This window comes from Rhincodon typus, chromosome 27, assembly GCF_021869965.1.
Source record: "Rhincodon typus isolate 14 chromosome 27, sRhiTyp1.1, whole genome shotgun sequence".
Taxonomy (NCBI): domain Eukaryota; kingdom Metazoa; phylum Chordata; class Chondrichthyes; order Orectolobiformes; family Rhincodontidae; genus Rhincodon; species Rhincodon typus.
The window spans coordinates 2918492-2940959 of NC_063358.1; the positions used below are offsets into that span (position 1 = coordinate 2918492).

Here is a 22468-nt window from a genome sequence, read left to right on the forward strand (position 1 = left end):
GAAGGGTCTAGGCCCGAAACGTCAGCCTTCCTGCTCCTCTGATGCTGCTTGGCCTGCTGTGTTCATCCAGCTCTACACCTTGTTATCTCTGTTTCAGTGCACTGTTGCTTTTAATACTATTTGCCGAAAAACAAACTCATCAGAAAACTCTTGAATTCTCTGTTCCAGAGGACTGTGGAAGCTCAATATTTTGAGTACATTTAAAGTGGAGGTTGATAATTTTTGAATATCATTGATGTAAAAGCTTATGGGGAAAATGTGAGTAAAAGGCATAGAAACTTTGGATCAGCCATAATCATATTAAATGGTGCAGCAGGCTTGATGGGCTGAATGGCCTACTCTTGCTCCTAATACTCACCTGTCCCAGGTAAGAACCATATGAATCTGCAGTTGCAATTCCACCATGTTTGATGATCCATTCAAACGCCCGCCATTCTTCCCCTCCATCACAAGCAGCATTTCCAAAACCCCATGTACAATCAAGTAACATTTGTTGAGACAGCGGGACTAAAATTCCTGTCTGAAGATAAACATAATCCAAGTTTACAACAACAATGGTGTTAAGGATTGAAAAAGATTAAATACTCATTGTCTATGTTAACAAACTGATTAGCGGACCATGAAGGAAGCTAGCATTGACACTGGTTTGATTTCGTCTGTAAACTAAATACAATGGCTTAATAGATTTTTTTAAAAAAATTATTCAATAAAAAGTAGTCTCTGACCATTTATCATTTTTCAATTAATTGTTAAACTGGTGATAAATAACTTCCACAGAAAGGAGAAACTGGAGCAGGCAAAGTGTGATTGAAAATGCAGTCTTTTTTTGTAAAATGGAAATGGAAATTTAAGGCTTTTATACTTAATTGCACACTGTCTCTCCACAATATTTACTCGAAGACAGGCTTAAAAACAGTACCAGTGCATAAGTGCCAATTTTCTGTCTGCAATAATGTCACTAAATTTAAGGAAGATAATTTCACACTGGTCTTCTTGAAATGTTGAGAGAGTCATTACGTCCAATGGCACTTCCAAACTAGGCAAAGCTGAATTGGTCAAATCTTTCCCTGCCTCTTGAGTATTAGGCCTCAGTAAGGCTTACTCTGCACAACTCTGTTGAGGACAATGTTCATCAGTTTTGAATCGAGATAACTTTGTCCTCATGTCTTTAGCTCCATGCGAAACAGTTGCTAGTGCTAAATTCCATTGTTCTTGTTCAAATATTAGCCCCAATCTCTCAGTGTTTATCTATTCATAATAAAGACAATGAAAAACAAGTAATTATGCTTATCAAGATGAAGAATATAAATGGATCCCCTCTTTTTGTTTGCAAAAATTGGTGGTGTCTCTCAAATGTTAGCTTCTTACTATTTGTAAATCAGAACCAGCTCACACAGATGAGATGAAAGTCAACAGTACACTGTGAAAGAAAGAAGCTGGATTTTACAGCCCAGCCCTGACTAGGCAGCTTTCTGGCAATGTGCCGCGGGCATGTACCTGATCCACTGCCTTCCCACCTAACCCTTACCTGAACCCCACAAAAACAAAAGGCAGGCAGGCACTGAAACAGGCAGCCAGTCCACCATGTTTTTAAAATGGAAAACTGAGCTTGTTAACAAAATCAAGTTCTGAGGAAGGGTCACCGGACCCGAAACGTTAACTCTGTTTTCTCCTCCACAGATGCTGCCAGACCTGCTGAGCTTTTCCAGCAACTTTGTTTTTGTTTTTGAACTTGTTAACAACCCAATTAACCTAGATATTACACTGCCCAGACCATAATACAGCTGGCATGGCAGGTGACTCTAGGTGTGAAAACTGTAGGAAGGAAAGCTGGTGAGGGGGTCTGCACTGAGGAAGCCTGGTGCACATTCAGGGTAACCCCTGCTCCCAACACCTTGGATGTTACCTCCGCTTTGTCACTTCTTGCCTTGTTGCCAAAATCTTCTTTAGCTTCCCTGATCCCACCCCATCTAAACCCATGAAGTATTTCTCTGGGATTCACGTTATTTGTATCCTGGAACCCACTTGCATTCCCAGCAGTGACGATTGCTGAGTTCTGGCACTGTTGGGCTCCTTCAACAGCCAGCTAATCCCAGCATGGGCCTTTCTTCCACTCAGGGGCAGTCCTCACCTATTTAAGGCTGCCCAGAACACAATACTATTGTGGGGTGGTTGGGCAGTTTGTCCCTTCTTAAAATTCAACCCAAAAGAATAGCAAATAAAACTGTCCAACTTGGCATTTAGGGGTCTTTCCATTCTAGAGACCATAGGCTTATTATGATAGTGTGTGACTATAGAACAACATTTATCAAACTAATCCAGGAGATTTCAAGCCAAATCACTGGAGGATATATGAATGAACTCAGTCTTGTTTGCATTAAGTAGGAGTGATGTTGTACTAAATTATGCAATAACTTAATGAAATTCCTGTGGCCGGATCTCACACAGTTCAAATCTTAATTCAGACCACCAATACTGTCGCTTCAGATGTAGCCATCAGTTAAACCACTGCTTAGATATTTTACAGTTTTCCAAATTCTAATGTAGCAACAGAGAAACATGCTGGGCTATGGGGAAAAAGCAGAGAAGTGAGACAAATTAGATTTTAAAGATTTGGCCATAGTATCAAGGGTCCTCCTGGGCTGTACAGTTCCAGGATAACTATTGTAGTACTTCCCAAACACATCATTCACCTTCAGAAAGAGTGCTCCTTCTATATTCCCAGTTGAACTAAAACTCCAACAGGATCCACACAGAGCTTGATCTTTCACAGGGGTCACAGCACCTGGGAGTTACACAAGATTCAGAGTCAAGTTCATAAATCATTTCTTTGAATTAGTTGGATGTTTCTGAATAGTGCTAGGTAAGCTCGAGAACCTCCTCCAAATTTCACTCTGTTAATTTATCTTGAGACATATAAAAGCTGAGGGTGGTGAATACTGATACGCTCACTGTTGGCCATGATATTTGGAGATGCTTGTTTGGAAGGACCTTGAAGAGTTGAGTAGAATCAAAAAGCTCAGCTTCCAAAGGAAGGGCCCAGAGAAACCGGAGGCCAGTAAATCCCGCAGCTTCTCAGTCCACTGCCTTCACCTGTAGCAAATGTGACAGAGACTCCATGTCCTCCTGAGCCACACCAGGCAATACTTAACACAGGGTAGACAAACAGGAGGCTGGAAGAGCACAGCAGGCCAGGCAGCATCCAGAGGAAAGGAGCAGTCAACATTTCAGGTATTACCCTTCTTCAGGGCTGGATGTGGAGGAAGGGGGAGCTGCAGATAAAGAAGGGAGGAGGGGGTGGAGGCAGAATAATAGTGATAGGTGGACACTGGTGGTAGGTACAACTTGGTTGGTTGATGGCAGGGATGACACTTTTCCCCCCTCTGTTATCCAGACAGCCCTCCACTGGTCCTCCTCCATTCCCCACTCCACAGCTCTTAACCACCACCCCAAACATAATAAAGACAGGGTCCCCCTTGTCCTCACTTTCCACCCCATCAGCCTCCGCATCCAACATATCATCCTCAAACAGTTCCAACAACTCCAATTAGATCCCACCACTTGGACATCTTCCACTCCCTACCCCTCTCTGCCTTCCATAAGGACCATTCCCTTCGCCACTCCTTAGTTTGTGCCACACTCCCGACCAACCACTTCAACCCCCCCCGGTACCTTCCCCTCTAACCATAAAAGATGCAACACCTGCCCACACACCACCTCCCTCACCTCCATTCAGGGCCCTAAACAGCCCTTCCAGGTGAGACAGAGCTTCACCTGCATATCCTCCAACACAGTCTAATGCATCCTGGTGCTCCTGGTGTGGTCTTCTCTACATCGGTGAGACCAAATGTAGACTGGGTGACTGTTTCACCGAGTATCTCCCCCTGCCTGTAATGGCCAACCTAACCTCCTGGTCACCACGCATTTCAACTCCCTATCCCACTTCCCCTCCGACATATCCGTCCTCGGCTTCCTCCAGTATCACAGTGATTCGGAACGCAAATTTAAAAAACAACACCTTACCTTCTGCCTGGGCACCCTACAGCCCGGAGGACTCAACACTGAGTTCTCCATTTTCAAAAACCTTCCCATCAATCCTCCGGCTTCTCTTCCAGCTCCATGGCTTCCTCCCTTCTATTTCACCTTCTGACCCTCCCTTCCAGCCGCCAAACGGATTCATCCATCCCCTTGACCAATCAGGTCGTACCTACTACTAGCGTCCACTTACCACCACCATTCCACCTCCACCCCCCTCCCCCTTTATCAGCAGTTCCCCCTACCCCCACATCCAGTCCTGAAGAAGGGTAATACCCAAAATATTGACTGCTCCTTTCCTCCAAATGCTGCCTGGCCTGCTGTGTTCTTCTAGCCTCCAGTGTGCCTGCCTTGGATTCCAGAATCTGCAGGTTTTTTTTTCCCTCTATGCTTAACACAGAGTGGACCACCAAGATAGAAACCATCAGGACATGGAAATCTTACAAATACAGAAGAAACTCAGGACTGCATTTTTACTCCTGTGACCATTCCGGAACAGAGACCAGCGTGCTTTAAAAATAACTAGTGGGGCCCCAGTTCCAAGCCCATTCCTATCACTAGCAATTTTTAAACAGTAGAGTCAGACAGTCTACACGTGTAGACTCCTAACCTCCCATCTCATTTGAGTTTTTATTCATTCATGGGATGTGGACATCACAGGCTAGGCCAGCACTTATTACCCATCCCTAATTGCCCAGAGGGCAGTTAATAGTCAACCACATTGCTGTGGGTCTGGAGTCACATGTAGGCCAGACCAGGTAAGGTTGGCAGTTTGCTTCCCTAAAGGACATTAGTGAACCAGATGGGTTTTTCCAACAATCGACAATGGATTAATGGTCATCTTTCGACTCTTAATTCCAGATTTTTATTGAATCCGAATTCTACCAACTGCCATGGTGGGATTTGAACCCCGGTCCCCAGAACATTACTTAGGTCTCTGGATGAGCAGTCCAGCAATAATACCACTAGGCCATTGCCTCCCCATGTGAGTGAGTGTGTGACAGCGTGTGCACGTGCTCCTGTGTATGCGTAAAGGAGAGACAGGAGAAATGGAGCATTTCAGTTCCTCCTTCCCAATTCTGATCGAGTCAGGCTGGCATGTGACGGAGACCTGGCGCTCAACATCTTATTGCAGTCATAAACCCTATTGCAAGTAAATTCAGAAGATCAAACACCATAATGTAATTCTATAGAACATGATAAAAATGTTTTAAATACGGTGATTAATGATAAAGATTTGTTCTTAAAAAGCAAGTAACAATTGAACTGACCATCAGTGTAAAAGCGAAAAAAGGTTCGGACGCAGTAGAGTACATTATCCAATGGATAAGATGCTCTTCTGCTTTGACGATTATTTATATTTAAACAAGGTACTTGCATTAGCTACGCAAAAGGGAGAAAAATCCCATACCATACAATCTCCAGTCTAAACTGGGAGGTAGCACAATGGACTTGTAAAGTTCTGTAGGGAAGGGCCGCCCATTGTTTGGTGTGGTACTCTTCAGTCTTCCATTCAGAGCAGACATCTCACTTATTGTTTGGTCAGCAAAGTGATTAATTTCCATTCTGAAGGTCAGGTTTCTCCGATTCATTGAATGAATGTACCTGAAAAACAAATCATAAACTCAACACAAAAGAACACGGAACAAAACTGCAAAGCGGCTGAACAAGCCCAGTTGCTAATGAGCTTGCTTGGTGCCACTTAACCTTGACTTCTTGGCCTAAGGAGCTTGTGTCGAAACTCTCAGCAATTTTTACTTTTGTGCAGCTTTGTAGTTGAAGAGCCAAGTAAGACAGCAATGGTTTAGAGGAAGCAAGGGCCTCACATCATACACATGAATACACGCAAAATATTACTTATTTTCCACTGCCCTCCTGCATGGACTCCTACCATTTCTGACTCCTACCATTTGGATATTCATCCTTGGATTGTGCGTGTTGCTGGTGAAGCCAGCATGTACTCCCCATCAATTATGGCCCTCAAAAATTAAATCTTCCCCACGGATCTCAAAATATCTGATCATTTGAATTTTATTTTCTTCACTCGTAATTTGGACCTCTTATTTGATAGTGGTCATAAGCTAAATAGAAGTCATTGGAGGTGGAGAATAAATTCAAATTCGTTCATAATAATCCAAATGATTTTTATTTGTTAGAGGCTTTAGATTTTGTTCAATTATCTTCATGTAGATAGCATCCCAGGCATGGAATTCTCTCATAATTAGCCTATAATCTTGTGCTTGCTGCCCTTGAGCTGATATTCTTCTTTCAAGGCTTTAGCTACACAATCTCAGACTCTAATTCCAATGGTCTGAGATTGCATGAGGTTACTCAATTAAGGTTACGGGGTACCACATTAACGCAAGACAACTTTTTACATTGTAATTTACTCAAGAATTTACAGTAACATCATACTTAAGGTGCTGTATTTCTCTCATGATTCTACAGTACCGGCACTTGATTCATCACAATGTGGTTGACCCTTAGCTGCCCTCTGGTCGATTCAAAGGGCAGTAAACTGAAAGCTTCACTAAAGCTTGGGGCAGCTGCCCACTAAGGTGCAATGTGGAAAGACCACTGTCTGAAGTCTTCCTGCTGAAGTTAATTGAGGGTTTGTTCAGTTATCGGATCCTCCTAGTGCCTCAATGTATGTAAATATACTCTAGTATGTGTAAGAGATGCCTTTGGTTTGTTGGGATAGAGTCAAACTCAAATGTTTGTTTGTTTACTTGACATGATATTGTACAGAACCAAACTGCATTTGTGACTGTGTATATATACACACAAGGATTTTTTTTATAAATAACGTATATTTTTGAAAAAAAAATTTCAATGGGCAATAGGTGCTGGCCTAGCCAGTGGTGTCTATGTCTCACGAACAAATATAAAATGATATGGCTGACAACAATTCTTCTGCTGGCAACATTTTTGGCAATTCCATTTCTAAGTGACATTACTCACTAAGAGTGGCCAGATAAAGGTAACATCTTTCTGGGCAAGGTTGCCACTGAAGCCATTTCAAATAGATTTTAATCACATTATCTGCAAGGAAAACAAACTAAAATTATGTTTCTTTTTTTTGCAGGGAAACATTCTATTATAGGAACATAGGAACAGAAGTAGGCCATTCAGCCCCTCAAGCCTGTTCACCAATGAGGTCACATCTGATCTGTGGCCTAACTCTAAATACCTGCCTTTGGCCCGTATCACTTAATACCTCACTTTTTTTGTTAAACAATCTCAGATTTAAATTAACAATAATGCTGCATCTGATGCAAGTTGTGGATGACAGTTCCAAACCTCTCCCACCCTTTGTGTGTCAAAGTGCTTCCGAACATCTCTCCTGAACAGCCTGACCCTCATTCTCAGACTATGTCCCTAGCTCTAGAATCCCCAATCATTGGAAACACTATCTTTATCTACCCTGTCTTTTCCTGTTAATATCTTGAAAACTTTGATCAGTTACCCCTTGACTTTCTAAGTTTGAGAAATCAGGCCTCATTTGTATCATCTCTCCTCATAGCCTAACCCCTGAAGTCTGGGTATCATTATTGTAAACCTATGTTATACTTCCTCCAAAGCCAATGTATCCTTCCTGAGGGATTCCGTCCAGATCTGCTCACAGTGCTCCCATTTGAGTCTAACGTGGGTTTTGTATAACTGCAGCTTAATGTATGCATCCTTGTACTCCAGTCCTCTAGATATAAAGGCCAGCATTCCATTTACTTTCTTGATTATTTTCTGCACCTGTTTATGACATTTTAAAGATCTGTGTACCTGAACCACCACACCCCCAGTATCTTTGGACATCCATTGTGTTTAAATTGATACCATCTAGAAAGAATCAGAATTAGAATATCCTTTACTGTCACATGTATTCAAGTACAGAGTACAGTGAAATGTTTACAATGTTGCCTCTCATGGTGCCATTTTAGGTACAAAGTACTTAGTACAATTCTTAGATTTAAAGAAGCACCCTGATCTATCCCTGTTTCAATCCAAAATGGATAACTCTGTGAAGGGTCTAGGCCCGAAACGTCAGCCTCTCTGCTCCTATGATGCTGCTTGGCCTGCTGTGTTCATCCAGCCCTGCACCTTGTTGTCTCGGATTCTCCAGCATCTGCAGTTCCTACTATCTCTGGATAACTCTGTGCTTGCTTATCATGAATTCCATCTGCCACAGTTTTGCCCATTAACCTAGACTATCAATATCCCTTTGTAATGTTATGCTATCATCTACATTGTTCACAATGCCACCTAACTTTGTGTCATTAGCAAATTTGGATATCTGACTTTCGATGCCATTATCCAACTCGCTAATAATGAATGTGAATAATGGAGACCCTAACATGGGTCCTTGTGAGACACCACTGGTCACATCGTGCCAATTTTCTTTGTCCTCTTTTGGAATGTTGGCCAAGTGAGAAGTTGAGAAACCACAATCTGGTCTAGTAGACAGCTTTGGCCATTTTGATATTGACTGTAATGACATTGGCTCTATTTTGCAGAGGTTTTGCTTGAATCGTTGAGAACCTGGCTTCAAGAAGCACACCAAAATTATTCAATTTTGAATTTGGAGGATACCACAGAGGAGCTCTTGATGGAATTTTTCTTGTGCCCTGAAATTTTGTTGACACACAGTCCAGGTCTCACTGCAGTACTGCAGACTGGTGACAACAGCTGCTCTGTACATTGTGCTGACTTGTGGAGGTCTTAAAAAATAAGTAGCTAAAGGTCAAGCATCTAGATTTCATAGAATCATAGAATCCCTAGAGTGTGGAAACAGGCTCTTCGGCCCAACAAGTCCACACCAACCCATACCCCTATAACACACCTAATCTCCACATCCCTGAACGCTATGGGCAATTTAGCATGGTCAATACACCTACCCTGCACATCTTTGGACTGTGGGAGGAAACCGGAGTACCCGGAAGAAATCCACACAGACACAGGGAGAACGTGCAAACTCCACACTGACAGTCACCTGAGGGTGGAATCGAACCCGGGTCCCTGGCGCTGTGAGGCAGCAGTGCTAACCACTGAGCCACCGTGGAGCAAAGTACAGGCGGGACTACGGAAGGACGGCACATTTCCTTCCCTGAAGGACATGAACAAACCAGACGTTTTTTATTCAACAATCCAATAGCTTAATGATTCGCCATAACTGATACTAGCTTTTTAATTGAAATTCATTCCATTAAAAAATTCCCCAGCTGCCACGGTAGGATCTGAACTCTTGGCTCTAGATCAATGGACCAAGCTGTTGGGACTCCAACAGCATAAATTTTGATCAACAGTGACCTGAAAAGCTGAACTGTTAAACCCCATTCTCTAATGCCCCCAGGATCAGGGGGCACAGTTTAAGGATATAACGTGGGCCACTTAGGACTGAGATGAAGAGAAATTTCTTTACCCAAACAGTGCATTTAAAGGTGAATGGCCTACTCCTATTTTCTATGTTTAAATTGAGCCTTTGTGAAATTAGTTTTGATGACAATCACACAATGATAACCAACTTTACCTCATATTGTGAGTAAATGTTGTTTTTCTCATCTCATGCTCCTTATCATCTTTCTCATAGTCCCTATTAAATTTCTTCTTGTAATACTTGAACAAATCATGCGTCGTACTACCTTGGTCAGTGTCAATTAAATTCTGAATGGGATTGGCCACAATTCTGTGTTCTGCTGCAGGACCAGGAAAGCTTTCACAAGACAAACCTGTGATAATTTATAAAAAAATACATTATAGTGTGTAGTAATTATTCATTCGTGAGAATTTAACATTGGCAGCAGGGGTCTCACCAGCTTATTGAAAACCACTGAAAGACCTGCCTCATTTCCAAAGGGACAGGCACCCTTAGGCACTAGTGGCCGTCTCTGGGCCACACCTGAAACCTTCACCACTTCCAATCACCGAGCTGCTAACCAATCAGAACCTGGCAGCTCTCCATCACATTGAAACATATGAAACAGTAGCAGAAGTTGGTCAATCAGCTGTTCAAGTCTGCTCCACCATTCGATATGATCATGGCTGATCATCCAACTCAGTACCCTGCTCCCACTTTCTACCCCATACCCTATGATCTCTTTAGCCCTTTGAACTATGTGTAACTCCTTCTTAAAAATATTCAATGTTTTGCTCTCAACCACTTTTGGTGGAAGAGAATTCTACAGCTCCCCACTCTCTGGGTAAAGACTTTCTTCCTCATCTCAGTCTAACGGGTGGTACCACTGGAGTGCTGGCTGCTGCTAGAAATGCATCTTAGGAGAAGCCTGAGATTGCTGAAGGAACATCAGGCCAGAGGTGAGTGAGGCTGGGATGGGGGAACGGGGGCTCTCAGTGCCCATCCCTTCCTGATGCAGGGGTGTTTGATTGGGCACAGAGTACCCACATATGGGGCAACGCCACTCACCCTTTTAGGCTGATGGTGAGTCCCCAGTCCATCGCTGGTTGAATACCAGCAAATCAGGGCAAGACCCCTAAACGGTCACTTCAGGTCACAATCTCCATCTTGCGCCATCATGCAGCCCTCCCCACCCTCCCTCCCCATCAGAGCTCGTCCAAGGTGTGGGTTGGGGGAACAGAAATAAATTCCACTCCTGTGTTCAACAGTCAACTACTACACAAATTATTTCACTTGTGAAACATGTTTTTTTTTTTTAAGTTTGTTCATGGGACATAGACACTGCTGGCAAAGTGAGCATTTAATGTACATCCCTAATTGTCTTTGATCTGAGAGGCAAGGCCACTTCAGAGAGCAGTTATAGACCCCGACTGCTATAGCAACCATATAGCTGTAGATCTGGAGTCACATGTAGGCCGGACCAGGCAGGTTTCTATCCCTGTAGGATATTAGTAAAGCATTATCGAAGCATCTTTACAACAATTAGTGATAGCTTCATGTTCACCATTACAGAGACTAGCTTTCAATTTCAAGTTTATCCATGAAATGTAAACTTTGCCAGCTGCCAAAGTACCAATACCCACTGTCACTAGCCTCAGACTCTGATTGACAAGTCTAGTGACATTACCATTACCATTTCCTCTTGTACATATCAAAAGTCTTTTACAAGATATCCTGCAAATTACTGTTTAAATTACTGTTTCGGTTTTGATGTTCTAAACCCTTCTCATTCAGCTACTAAATATTAACATAGAGGGGCTGGAGGAGTAAGGAAGCATCCACTCTGGAAAAATCATCTTTATGCTGCAAACTGTTATGTTTAATGTAATTAAAGGAAAATTTAAACCAAAATGATTCTATTTATTTTACAAATGATTTCAAAAGGATCCTATTTACAAATATGCTTGTATATTTTAAAAATTCATTCACGGGATGAGGGCATTGCTGGCCAGGCCAGCATTTATTGCCCAACCCTAGCTGCCCAGTGGATAGTTAAGAGTCAACCATATTGCTGTCAGTCTGGAGTCACGTGGAATCCAGTCTAGGCAAGGATGGCAGTTTCCTTCCCTAAAAGGACATTAGTGAATCAAATGGCTTTTTCCAACAATCAACAATGGATTCACGGTCACTATTAGACTCCTAATTCCAGAATTTTATTAAATTCAAATTCCACCATCTGCTATGGCGGGATTTGAACAGTCTAGTGATAATACAACTAGGCCATTGCCTCCCCACTAATATTGAACAGTTAAACATTTCAAACTTGCAATTTATATGCGTTCACTTTTAACTCTTCTCACTCCAACTCCTAGTTCCTTCCTCCAACACTTATCACAGAAAAAGGCCCTTTGGCCCATCGAATCTGCGACAGTCGAAAACAAGCACCTAACTACTCCATTCCCATTTTAGAGCGCCTGGACAGTATTCCGTATGCCATGACATCACGAGTGCATATCAAAATGCTTCTTCAGTGTTATGAGGGTTTCTGCCTGTACCACCCTTCTAGGCAGTGTGTGCCTGCTCCCATACTAGAAAAACACTCATCTTCTATTCAACACAACAAGGCACACAAGGTTATGGGCCTAGTGCAGGAAAATGACATTACAATATCAGGTGCTGAAATTTTCACCAGTGCAGACTTGACGGTCAGAAGATCTTCGTCTGTGCTGTAGATCTCTATAACTCTAACATTGAATTACATCAGGAGAACCTGAGCACACTGCACATTGTCAGTCATGAAAGCAGGGTGCCGTTGTAAATTAAAATGATCAACATCTTGGATCAGCTCTTAAACATGAAGAGAAAACCCCAGGAATATCGGGACTACTTGAGCAGTTTAATCAAAGTTTTTGAAGCTGATCAACTCACTCTTCCCAAGCACATTCCTTTAAAGTTCTCAAGACTTACTTTTGAAACAAGTGAATTAAGGTAAATTATAACCACATAAAATGCTGGCGCTCCACAAGGCTGCAGCATCTGTCTGTTGGATGTGTTACCTTCAGGAAGTTTGAAGACATTTGGGTCCATATCATACTTCAATTTATTGTAATCTATTTCATATTTGTCATAGTGTCCGCCAAGCAAAGTGTTGTATCCCTTCATTTCATAATGGACAGGAATGGGGCCTTCCGTAGAACTGGAAACCCACATGGTGTAAGTATTCTTCTTTTTATCCACCACCGTGACATTTTGCCATACACTGCAATGAACTCCTTTGTAATTCTCTTCCTTTAAGAACTAAAGAAGTAAATATATATAAGAACGCGGTTATCAAAAAGATTCTACATTACTTTAATTTAATTATAGCATCTTTTTAAAAATGCATTCATTCACGGTACTCAGCAGCATTTATTGCCCATCACTAATTGCCCTTGAGGAGGTGGTGGCGAGCTGCTGCTTTTAGCCACCGCAGTCTGTGTGACAGAGGGTCATCCACAGAGCTAGTGCCAGGATTTTAACCCAGTGACAATGAAAGAACAAAAACACAGGTGCAGTGGTCAGAATGTTGTGTGAATTGGAGGGGATTGTGAATGTAGTGGTGTTCTCACAAATCTGCTGCCCTTGTCCCTCTACGTTTTTTTAAATTACTATTCATTCATGAGACAAGGGCATCACTATCCAAGCCGGCATTTATTGCCCATCTGTAATTGCCCAGAGGGCAGTTAAGAGTCAACCACATTGCTGTGGGTCTGGAGTCACATGTCAGCCAGACGTGGTAAGGATGGCAGGTTTCCTTCCCTAAAGAACATTAGTGAACCAGATGGGTTTGTCCAATAATTGGCAATGGTTTCATGGTCATCATTGGATTCTAGAGTGCAGAGGTTGAAGGTTTGGAAGGCATAACCAGAAGATTCTTGGTGAATTCCACAGCACATCTCGTAGATGGTACAGATATGTGCTAATCAACCTTCTCGGAGATGTTATTACACACCTCTGGAGCAGGTGGGACTCGAAACCAGGCCTCCTGGCTCAGAGGTAGGGACACTACCACTGCTCCTTCCTGCTGCTGCTGTGTGCGCCAGTGGTCAAGAGAGTGAATGATGAAGGTGGCGACTGGCTCATGAGTAGTTAGTAATCCCTCCTTCTCATAAATAAACGGCTTTTGCTTCAGATATCAAACAGACTTAAAAGGTTAATAACTTTATTCTAATGCCAGAAAGGGAAAGAAGCACCTGAACATTTCAGCTTTGATGAAATGAACGCATTGTTAAAATGTGCAGCAACTTCTTAGCTTGACATGCTGCCGTTCTGTTCAGTGTCATTAGCATTTCAGTCCTTTTCCTTCTGATAATGCACATCCTCACCTGAAAACTTTTCAAATCTGGAATAACCGGCTGTGCAAAGATAGGATTATAGATGGTCCCATTTAGTTGGAAGCATTTGATAACATTTATCTCCGTTTCTGTAGTTGCTGGAGAAATTTTGTAACTAATTCCAGCTGGCTTTTCGAATTCATGCTGTAGGGTTATAACCTGACCTGTCAAATGAGTAGAAACATGTATTATATGAAATTAGTAAAAGATTTCTATATTAAAACATAAATGAAATGGTACCAATTCTTTTGAATAGATCATTCTCAGGTCCATGACTAGCTTAGCTCCAAAGATACTATATTACTGCTGAAGGCAGAATAGTTATTTTGCTTTTTTAACAAGCTACAAAATTATCCATTAAAAACATACTTATTTCCTACAAACTGTCACTGTCATTGTCTCAAATCCAGGGTGTTCTACTCAAAGTACAAGCTGATTAATTTTTCAAACACAGGCTGAATAAATTGGGTCCCCTCCTTCTGGAGTTTAGAAGAGAGATGACCTCTTTGAAATGTACAAGATTCTGATAGGGCTTGAAAAGACCGACACCGATATGTGCCCCCACTCCCCCACACCTCCATCCCAGCTGGGAATCTGGAACACTGTGGGGCACATTCGCAGGATAAGGGGCCAATCATACAGGATTGAGGGAGGAGAAATTTCTTCTAGGCTGTGTACCTTTGGAACTTTCTTCATCATTGAACACATTTAAGGCAGGGGTAGATTTTTGGACGTTCAGAGACAAATGATGTGCGCAGTGTGAGCGAAAGTGGAGTTCACAGAATATCAGCTGTAATTAATTGAATAGGGAATATATTCTTCTCCAACTCCAATTTTCTATCTTCTTACTATCTCTGCTTTCATTAAACCAGAAGACAAGAAGGTGAACTGAGCCTAAAACTATCCCAATATTGCCTTTCATCAAGTTCACCCCAAGTCTAAATTTAGCCTGAATTAATCTTTTAGGTTAAATTCAGAGATGAATCAAGTGTATTCACGTCATTATGACATTTCTAATACTGAAGAGAAAGAGTAATTTACAATAATATTTACGATACCGTCATAGTATTCAATGCGGCTGACTTGCCCAAGGAAGTTGTACCAAGCTTCAAATGGTTCTTCAACCTCAGCATATGGCAAAGAAATAGTCCCTGTCAACAAAATCATTAAAGAAGTAATTTTGACCTGCAGGAGATGGGGCAGACACTAAATGAGTATTTTGCATCAGTGTTTACAGTGGCGAAGGATATGAAAGATATAGAACATGAGAAAATAAATAGTGACATTGTAAAAAACATTCACATTACAGTAGAGGTGGTGCTGGACTGGTTAAAATGCATAAAGGTGGATACATCCCTGGGACCCGATCAGGTGCACGCTAGAACTCTATGGGAAGCGAGGAAAGTGAGTGCTGGGCCCCTTGCTTAGATATTTGTATCATCGCTGGCCAGTGGTGATGTGCCAGAAGACTGGAGGTTGGCAAATGTGGATGCCACAATTTACAAAGGTGGTAAGGAAAAGCCAGGGAACTATAGACTGGTGAGCCAGACATTGGGCTGATTAGGGACAGTCAACATGGCTTGGTGTGTGGAAAATTTTGTCTCACTAACTTAATTGAGTTTTTTAAGAAGTAACGAAAAGGATTGAGGAGGGCAGCGCGTTGGATGTGATCTATATGGACTTCAGTAAGGGGTTCGACAAGGTTCCTCATGGTAGACTGGTTAGCAAGGTTAGATCACATGGAATACAGGGAGAACTAGCCATTTGGATACAAAACTGGCTTGAAGGAAGAAGACAGAGAATGGCGGTAGAGGGTTGCTTTTCATACTGGACCTGTGACCAGCGGTGTACCACAAGGATCGGTGCTGGGTCCACTGCTTTTTGTCATTTATGTAAATGATTTGAATGCAAACGTAGCAGGTATGGTTAGTAAGTTTGCAGATGACACCAAGATTGGAGGCATAGTGGACAGCAAAGAAGGTTACCTCAGAGTACAACAGAATCTTGATCAGATGGGCCAATAGGCCAAAGAATGGTAGATGGAGTTTAATTTAGATAAATGTGAGGTGCTGCATTTTGGAAAGGCAAATCAGGGCAGGACTTATACACTTAATGGTAAGGCCCTGGGGAGTGTTGCTGAGCAAACAGACTTTGGAGTCCAGGTTCATAGTTCCTTGAAAGTGGAGTTGCAGATAGATAGGATAGTGAAGAAGGTATTTGGTATGCTTGCCTTTATTGGTCAGTGCATTGAGTGTAGGAGTTCGGAGGTCATGTTGCAGCTGTACAGGCCACTTTTGGAATACTGCATACAATTCTGGTTTCCCTGCTCTGGGAAGGAGATTGTGAAACTTGAAAGCATTCAGAAAAGATTTACAGGGATGTTGCCAGCATTGGAGGGTTTGAGCTACAGGGTGAGGCTGAAAAGGCTGGGGCTATTTTCCCAGAAGCAGAGACTGAGGGGTGACCTTGTAGAGGTTTATAAAATCATGAGGGGTATGGATAGGGTAAATAGACAAGGTCTATTCCCCAGGGTGGGGAGTCCAAAATTAGAATGCATAGGGTTAAGGTGAGGGGGAATGATTTAAAAGGGACCTGAGGAGCGACTTTTTCTACGCAGAGGGTGGTGTGTGTATGGAATGAGCTGCCAGACGAAGTGGTGGAGACTGGTGGTGACAACATTTAAAAGGCATCTAGATGGGCATATGAATGGAAAAGGGTTTACAGGGATATGGGCCAAATGCCGGCAAATGGGACTAGATTTATTTAGGATATCTGGTCAGCATGGACGAGTTGAATTGAAGGGTCTGTTTCCGTGCTGTACAGCTCTATGACCAATGAGGTGCAAGTCAAGCATCAGTTTCATTAGCAAAACAAGTAACGTCTTCACATTTTCAATGGTTCATTATTTATTCTAGTCAACAATCAGAAGATAAATTTCAATTTCACGTACTTTACACAAATTGTAGATAAGAAGTTACATAGTTGCATCTTTTGTAATATCTGGGCATATTTTAATTTGATATCTTTGACATTAGTTTGTATCTTAGTATCTGTGCCTTCAGCTGTCTAGGCCATAAACTCTATACTTCCTCCATCTTTCAAACTACTTACATCTCTATTCTTGTATAGGACACTTCTTAACATCTAAGTTTTTAACCAAGATTCTGGTAACGTGTTCAAATGAAGCTCAGCTAACTATCTGTTTGATCAAACTCCTGTCAAGTACTTGGAGGTTTCTTTTCTAATAAAAGTTGTAGTTGAAAGCACGTTATATGAATTGGGCTTAAAAATAAATAAATTCTACTATATAGGTTTTTGTTACATACACAAATACCTTTAAAAAAATATAGTCACAAGTCCCCATACTTATGAAGAAAAATTGGTTAAGTAGTTGACAGCAATTTTCAATCTGATTAATTCTTGGTAGCTGAACAAATCAAAGGCAGATCAAACTTTTAACAAGAAGTACCAAATCATCTCACAAACAAAAAAAAAATCACCAGACAAATATGCAACATAACTCTCACTTCCCCAAATGCAATATCATATTTCTTTGTCGAAAGGTCATGCGCTCACCAAAGTGGTAAAAGTTATACATTAGCTTGGATTTTTTTTAAAGCTAAACATTTTAAACTCAGCAGTTTTTCGAAGTCTGTGTGTCTCTCTAAAGCAGTGGAACCAGAACATACTGGAACTGTTGTTATGATCCCTGGAGGCCGATACTTTTAAACATAGAAAATAGGTGCAGGAGTAGGCCATTCAGCCCTTTGAGACTGCACCACTCATTGAAGGCTGATCATGCAATCTCAGTATCACACTCCTGTCCTCTCTCCACACCTCTTGATCCTTTTAGCTGCAATGGCCACATCCAACTCCCTTTCGAAAACATCTAACAAACTGGCCCCCAACAACTTTCTGTGGGAGAGAATTCCACAGGTTCACAACTCTGAGTGAAGGAATTCTTCCTCATCTCAGTCCTGAATGGCTTACCCCTCATTCTTAGACGGTGACCCCTAGTCCTGGACTTCCCCAACATTGGGAACATTCTTCCTGTATCTAGCTTGTCCAGTCCCATCAGGATTTTATGTTTCTATCAAATCCCCCCATATCCTTCTAAAACAAGTGATTTGAATTTCCCGTGACTGATCTAAAGGAACCTTATGGCAAGGTTTTATGTTTTAAGACTTTTGATGTGACAAAACAACTAAAATTAACAATGACTAAACTTGGCCAGCTTATACAAAAGATGATAGAAAAGATACCCCCCATTTTAACATGCCTGAAAACTTCATCTCTAGTAATATTTCACAGCCTGCTTGCCACAGAATTGCAGTTTTTACTGGTGGTAGTCCAAAATTATTTCCAGCTTCTAACTAGTTTGCTTCTCCATGTTTTACCTATTGCAAAGCTAGAGGACCATCAAAAGGTGCTTTACCCAGCTTCCAGAGTTTCCAAACTGACTACCAGCACAACTCGCTCTGTTGAATAAAAACCGAAAGAACTGAGGAAGGGTCACCGGACCAGAAACGTTAACTCTGCTTTTTTCCTTCACAGATTTGCCAGACCTGCTGAGCTTTTCCAGCAACATTATTTTCGCTCTGTTGAATCCTTGTCACACCAAAACAAATCCTCTGGAGTCTTTAGATTGCCATGAGATGCATCTCTTCAAACACGGACCATCTTCCCTTCCTCATTCTGCCTGGTAATTCACAGAAAGGCAGCACTCTCCCTTCTCGACACACCAGCTCCAGCTTTGTTTGTGTACTTCCCTTTCTCTCATCCTGGCCCATAGTCCCTGAGACAGAGAATCCAGCCAGCTGCTTCTTTCAGGTGCAATCATTTTGCAACCGGCTCTTAAGTTTTTGACCAAGTCCCCCATCCCTATGATAACCAGGCCACTTGGCCTGTTGCAGAACTCATAACAGATCACATGACTGTTACTCCATTTTACCCTAAAGAGTTGGTTAACAACATTATAAACTTATAAATTGTTGCATTCATAGCAGTGTATTTATTTTGCATTTCTTGCAGGGACTGCTCTTGAAACCTAAAGGTGCTAAGAAGGAATTAAACAAGATGGTTAGAATGTGCCCCAGCCCTGAACAGTGTGGGCCACGTGGAGGAATCTGGGAGAATCACGTGAGAATTCAGGAGAGGCCTTTCATGACCTCGGGAGCAACAAGGCGCATTTTCCAACCAGAGTTCTGGACATTGCGATGAGATTCACGCCAGGGAACCATGAGTTGCCTACAGAGGTGGATTATTGTTTGTTCTCACACACTGATTAACACTGAAGCTCATCTCATTAATATGCAGCTTCCTATTGTACCACAAACCAGGTAGAAACTAGAAGCTGAGAATTCCCGATATGAATAGGAGAGCAGGAACCTGGTGACTCCAAGTCACCACCTATCCTCTGGACTTCCACCTTAGACACCCAGTACCAATGTCTCAGGGCATGCTCTAGGGCAGCATGCCCATGGACTCTGACATCGAACACATGCTAGTCCCTCTCTATACCATCATGGGACATCTCCACATGGTCCACTTAAAAGGTATTCCTACCGTTCAGGGCTGCGTTATGGAGCAGACAGGTTTCTCACTGGAATGGTGGTATCAGCACTCTTGTGCTGCAGGGACAGGCACCCAGCTCACAAAATGGGCCAGGCATCATAGAAATCATCATAGAATCCCTACAGTGTGGAAGCAGGCCGTTTGACCCAACAAGTTCACACCAACCCTAAGCGCATCCCACCTAGATCCATCCCCCTATAACCCACCTAATCTACACATCCCTGAACACTATGGGCAATTTAGCATGGCCAATTCACCTACACTGCACATCTTTGGACTGTGGCAGGAAACCGGAGCACCCGGAGGAAACCCACGCAGACACGGGGAGAATGTCTGTGTGAAGTTTGCACAGTCACTTAAGGGTGGAATCAAACCCGGGTCCCTGGTGCTGTGAGGCAGCAGTGCTAACCACTGAGCCACCATGCTGTCCATGAATGAATACTTCATCTCTGGGTGGTCTCGAACCACCAACCTTCCTGCGGTGAGATGTCCTATGTAAGTGAGTAGGCAGTGCACAGGCCATGCAAGGTTAGTTGTGTGCATGGTTGGGGTGGGTGAAAATGAGTAAGGGGAGATATTGAAAACAATAGTGAAAGTGGTAGAGCATAAGAATTGGTGGGAGGTGGGTGCAGTAACAGAGAAGAGTGAATGCGAGGTATTGGAGAGACAGTAGCACTTACCCCTGGCAGTGCAGACACTTTTGGATATTTCTCCTGATGGCTGGGACCATACTGACCCAGGTGGTAACTATGGACCAAGCTGGCAGGGTCTGGTGTTGTGCCCTCCACTGCTGGTCCAGGGGGAAGTAAGTGGCCCCCCTTCTGTGCCACCCTATTCCCTAGGACTTTGAAATACATCACCGTTCCTTCACTGTCGCTGGGTCAAAATGCTGGATAACCCTCCCTAAGCGCATTGTAGATCTACCTACAGCATGCGGACTTCAGGGGTTCAAGAAGACAGCTCACCACCACCTTTCAAGGGGGCAACTAGGGATGAGCAATAAATGCTGGTCCAGCCAGTGACACCCACATCCCACAAGTGAATAAAAAATTTGGATCACTAAGGTAACCCAAGAAAACAGATACTCTGATATAACAAGATGTAGAGCTGGATGAACACAGCAGGCCAAGCAGCATCAGAGGAGCATTTTCTGAAGAAGGGTCTAGGCCCGAAACGTCAGCTTTCCTGCTCCTCTGATGCTGCTTGGCCTGCTGTGTTCATCCAGCTCTACACCTTGTTATCTCAGATTCTCCAGCATCTGCAGTTCCTACTATCTCTAAAACAGATACTCTGTCCTTTTGTTCTGCAGACACACAAATACCTTACAAGGTTCATATAACTCTTACAAGTAAAGGTTCAGATTTTAATTGCAAGTAGGTTCTCCTGCAGACTGTCAACAGGTTCTGTCGATAGGGTCAGTTCAGACTAACTCCAGTCCATTATTTCGCAAACGATATGCGCACAGCAGTTTTTAAAAGGGAGAAACTACAAACAGATGGATTACTCAGAAAACCACAATGGTATGTAACAACAGAATCATATTCCAATACAGCACCGACATTTCCACCGCTTCTTCTATCATTCATCAACATTTCAACCAACCAATCTGCTTACATCTTCATGGCATTGTCAATTCCACAGGGAGTTCCATACAATTGATAGTGCACAGACAAACAGAAAAACAATTCCATCCAACTTCTTCAAACAAAGGAGTAAGGTCATTTGAATGGAAATGCAACAAAAACACCGTTGTCACATGAAAACTTTAACTAACTTCACATAAAATGTTTCAGAGAAAAATCCAGAATCGCATTTTACAGTGTAAAGCAGGGCTCCCATTAAACACAATGAATCATACTGTGGTGAGACAGGTCAATACAGAAAATACCATTATGATTATCCTGCTCATCTTGGTACAAACACTTCTTCACTATTTTTTCCTTCTCATCTGCAAAAGCTTTTGGTAAAAGGTTGTAGACTGATGTATCCAACGTTTGCTCAAATAAATTCTGGCCATCTTTTCAAAGAACTTACTTTAAAAGAACACTGACCATACCTGAAATATGGTAAATATCTGGAAATGTAGGAACATTTGAAGGCTTGACATTCATCACTAGAGAAAAAAACGGTTCAGTTACTTACTTATCCATAAGCACAACATTTTTGGTTGTGATTATTATATTTGTTTCTCAGACAGTGGGTTTTGTTTTTGTGATACACATGAACTCCTTCAAGTCTAACCAATTCTGAAATGAAGTTAGCTTTATTTGTTTTGTCTTGTAGTAAAAATATTTTAATGTAATTAAATAGGTCTAAAACTATTATTTACCCAAATAAGCTAAGACACATGAATAAGGCAGAAGAATAAAAGCAAAGAACTGTAGATACTAAAGATCTGAAAGACAATCAGAAAATGCTGGAGAAACTCAGAAGTTCTGGCTGTGAAGGGCCACTGAACTGGAAATATTAACTCTGTTTCTCCCTGCACAGATGCTGTCAGAACTACTGAGTTTGAATTACAAAGAAAATAGAAGAACTAGTATGCTTTTTGGCACCATTACCCAGTTTAATAAACCCCAAAGCAAGTTAGAGAAATCAACAGCACTAACAATTCTAAATAAAACAAAGAACTGTATACGCTAGAAATCAGGAACAAAAACAGAAAGTGCTGAAAAAACTCAGCACGTCTGGCAACATCTGTGGAGAGAAAGCAGAGTTAATGTTTCAGGTCCAGTGATCTTTCTCCTGAAGTTACTGGTCCCGAAACATTACACTACACACCCCCTGTTGTTAGTCACTAACAGTCCCCACTAACAACTATTCACCCTCCCAGCCTGATCGTTAGCAACTCCTTTGTCAGTCCACAGCAGGCCAAGCAGCATCATAGGAGCAGGAAGGCTGACGTTTCAGGCCTAGACCCTTCTTCAGAAATGGGGGAGGGGAAGGGGGTTCTGAAATAAATAGGGAGAGAGTGGAAGGCAGATAGAAGATGGATAGAGGAGAGGATAGGTGGAGAGGAAACAGACAGGTCGAAGAGGCGGGGATGGAGCCAGTAAAGGTGGGTGTAGGTGGGGAGGTAGGGAGGGGATAGATCAGTTCAGGGAGGACGGACAGGTCAAGGGGGCGGGATGAGGTTAGT

The 22468-nt window shown here is 42.4% G+C and overlaps 1 protein-coding gene across 2 annotated transcripts in view; it reads right to left on the reverse strand.

Moving 5' to 3' along the window:
- The window catches only part of LOC109910736 (digestive cysteine proteinase 2-like), a 31644-nt gene extending 10199 nt beyond the window's left edge, over positions 1 to 21445 (reverse strand). Inside the window, exons 1-8 of one of the 2 annotated variants that reach the window (XM_020509982.2) lie at positions 21386 to 21445; positions 14814 to 14906; positions 13747 to 13919; positions 12439 to 12679; positions 9557 to 9755; positions 5447 to 5640; positions 2694 to 2785; positions 359 to 520 (exon numbers count right to left, since the gene is read on the reverse strand). In XM_020509982.2, the coding sequence (XP_020365571.1) occupies positions 359 to 520; positions 2694 to 2785; positions 5447 to 5640; positions 9557 to 9755; positions 12439 to 12679; positions 13747 to 13919; positions 14814 to 14906; positions 21386 to 21440 (1209 nt within the window). In that variant the 5' untranslated portion in view covers positions 21441 to 21445. The remainder of the gene's footprint in view (positions 1 to 358; positions 521 to 2693; positions 2786 to 5446; positions 5641 to 9556; positions 9756 to 12438; positions 12680 to 13746; positions 13920 to 14813; positions 14907 to 21385) is intronic. The other variant, XM_048613271.1, reaches the window with a different exon arrangement.
- Between the last annotated feature and the right edge of the window lie 1023 nt (positions 21446 to 22468).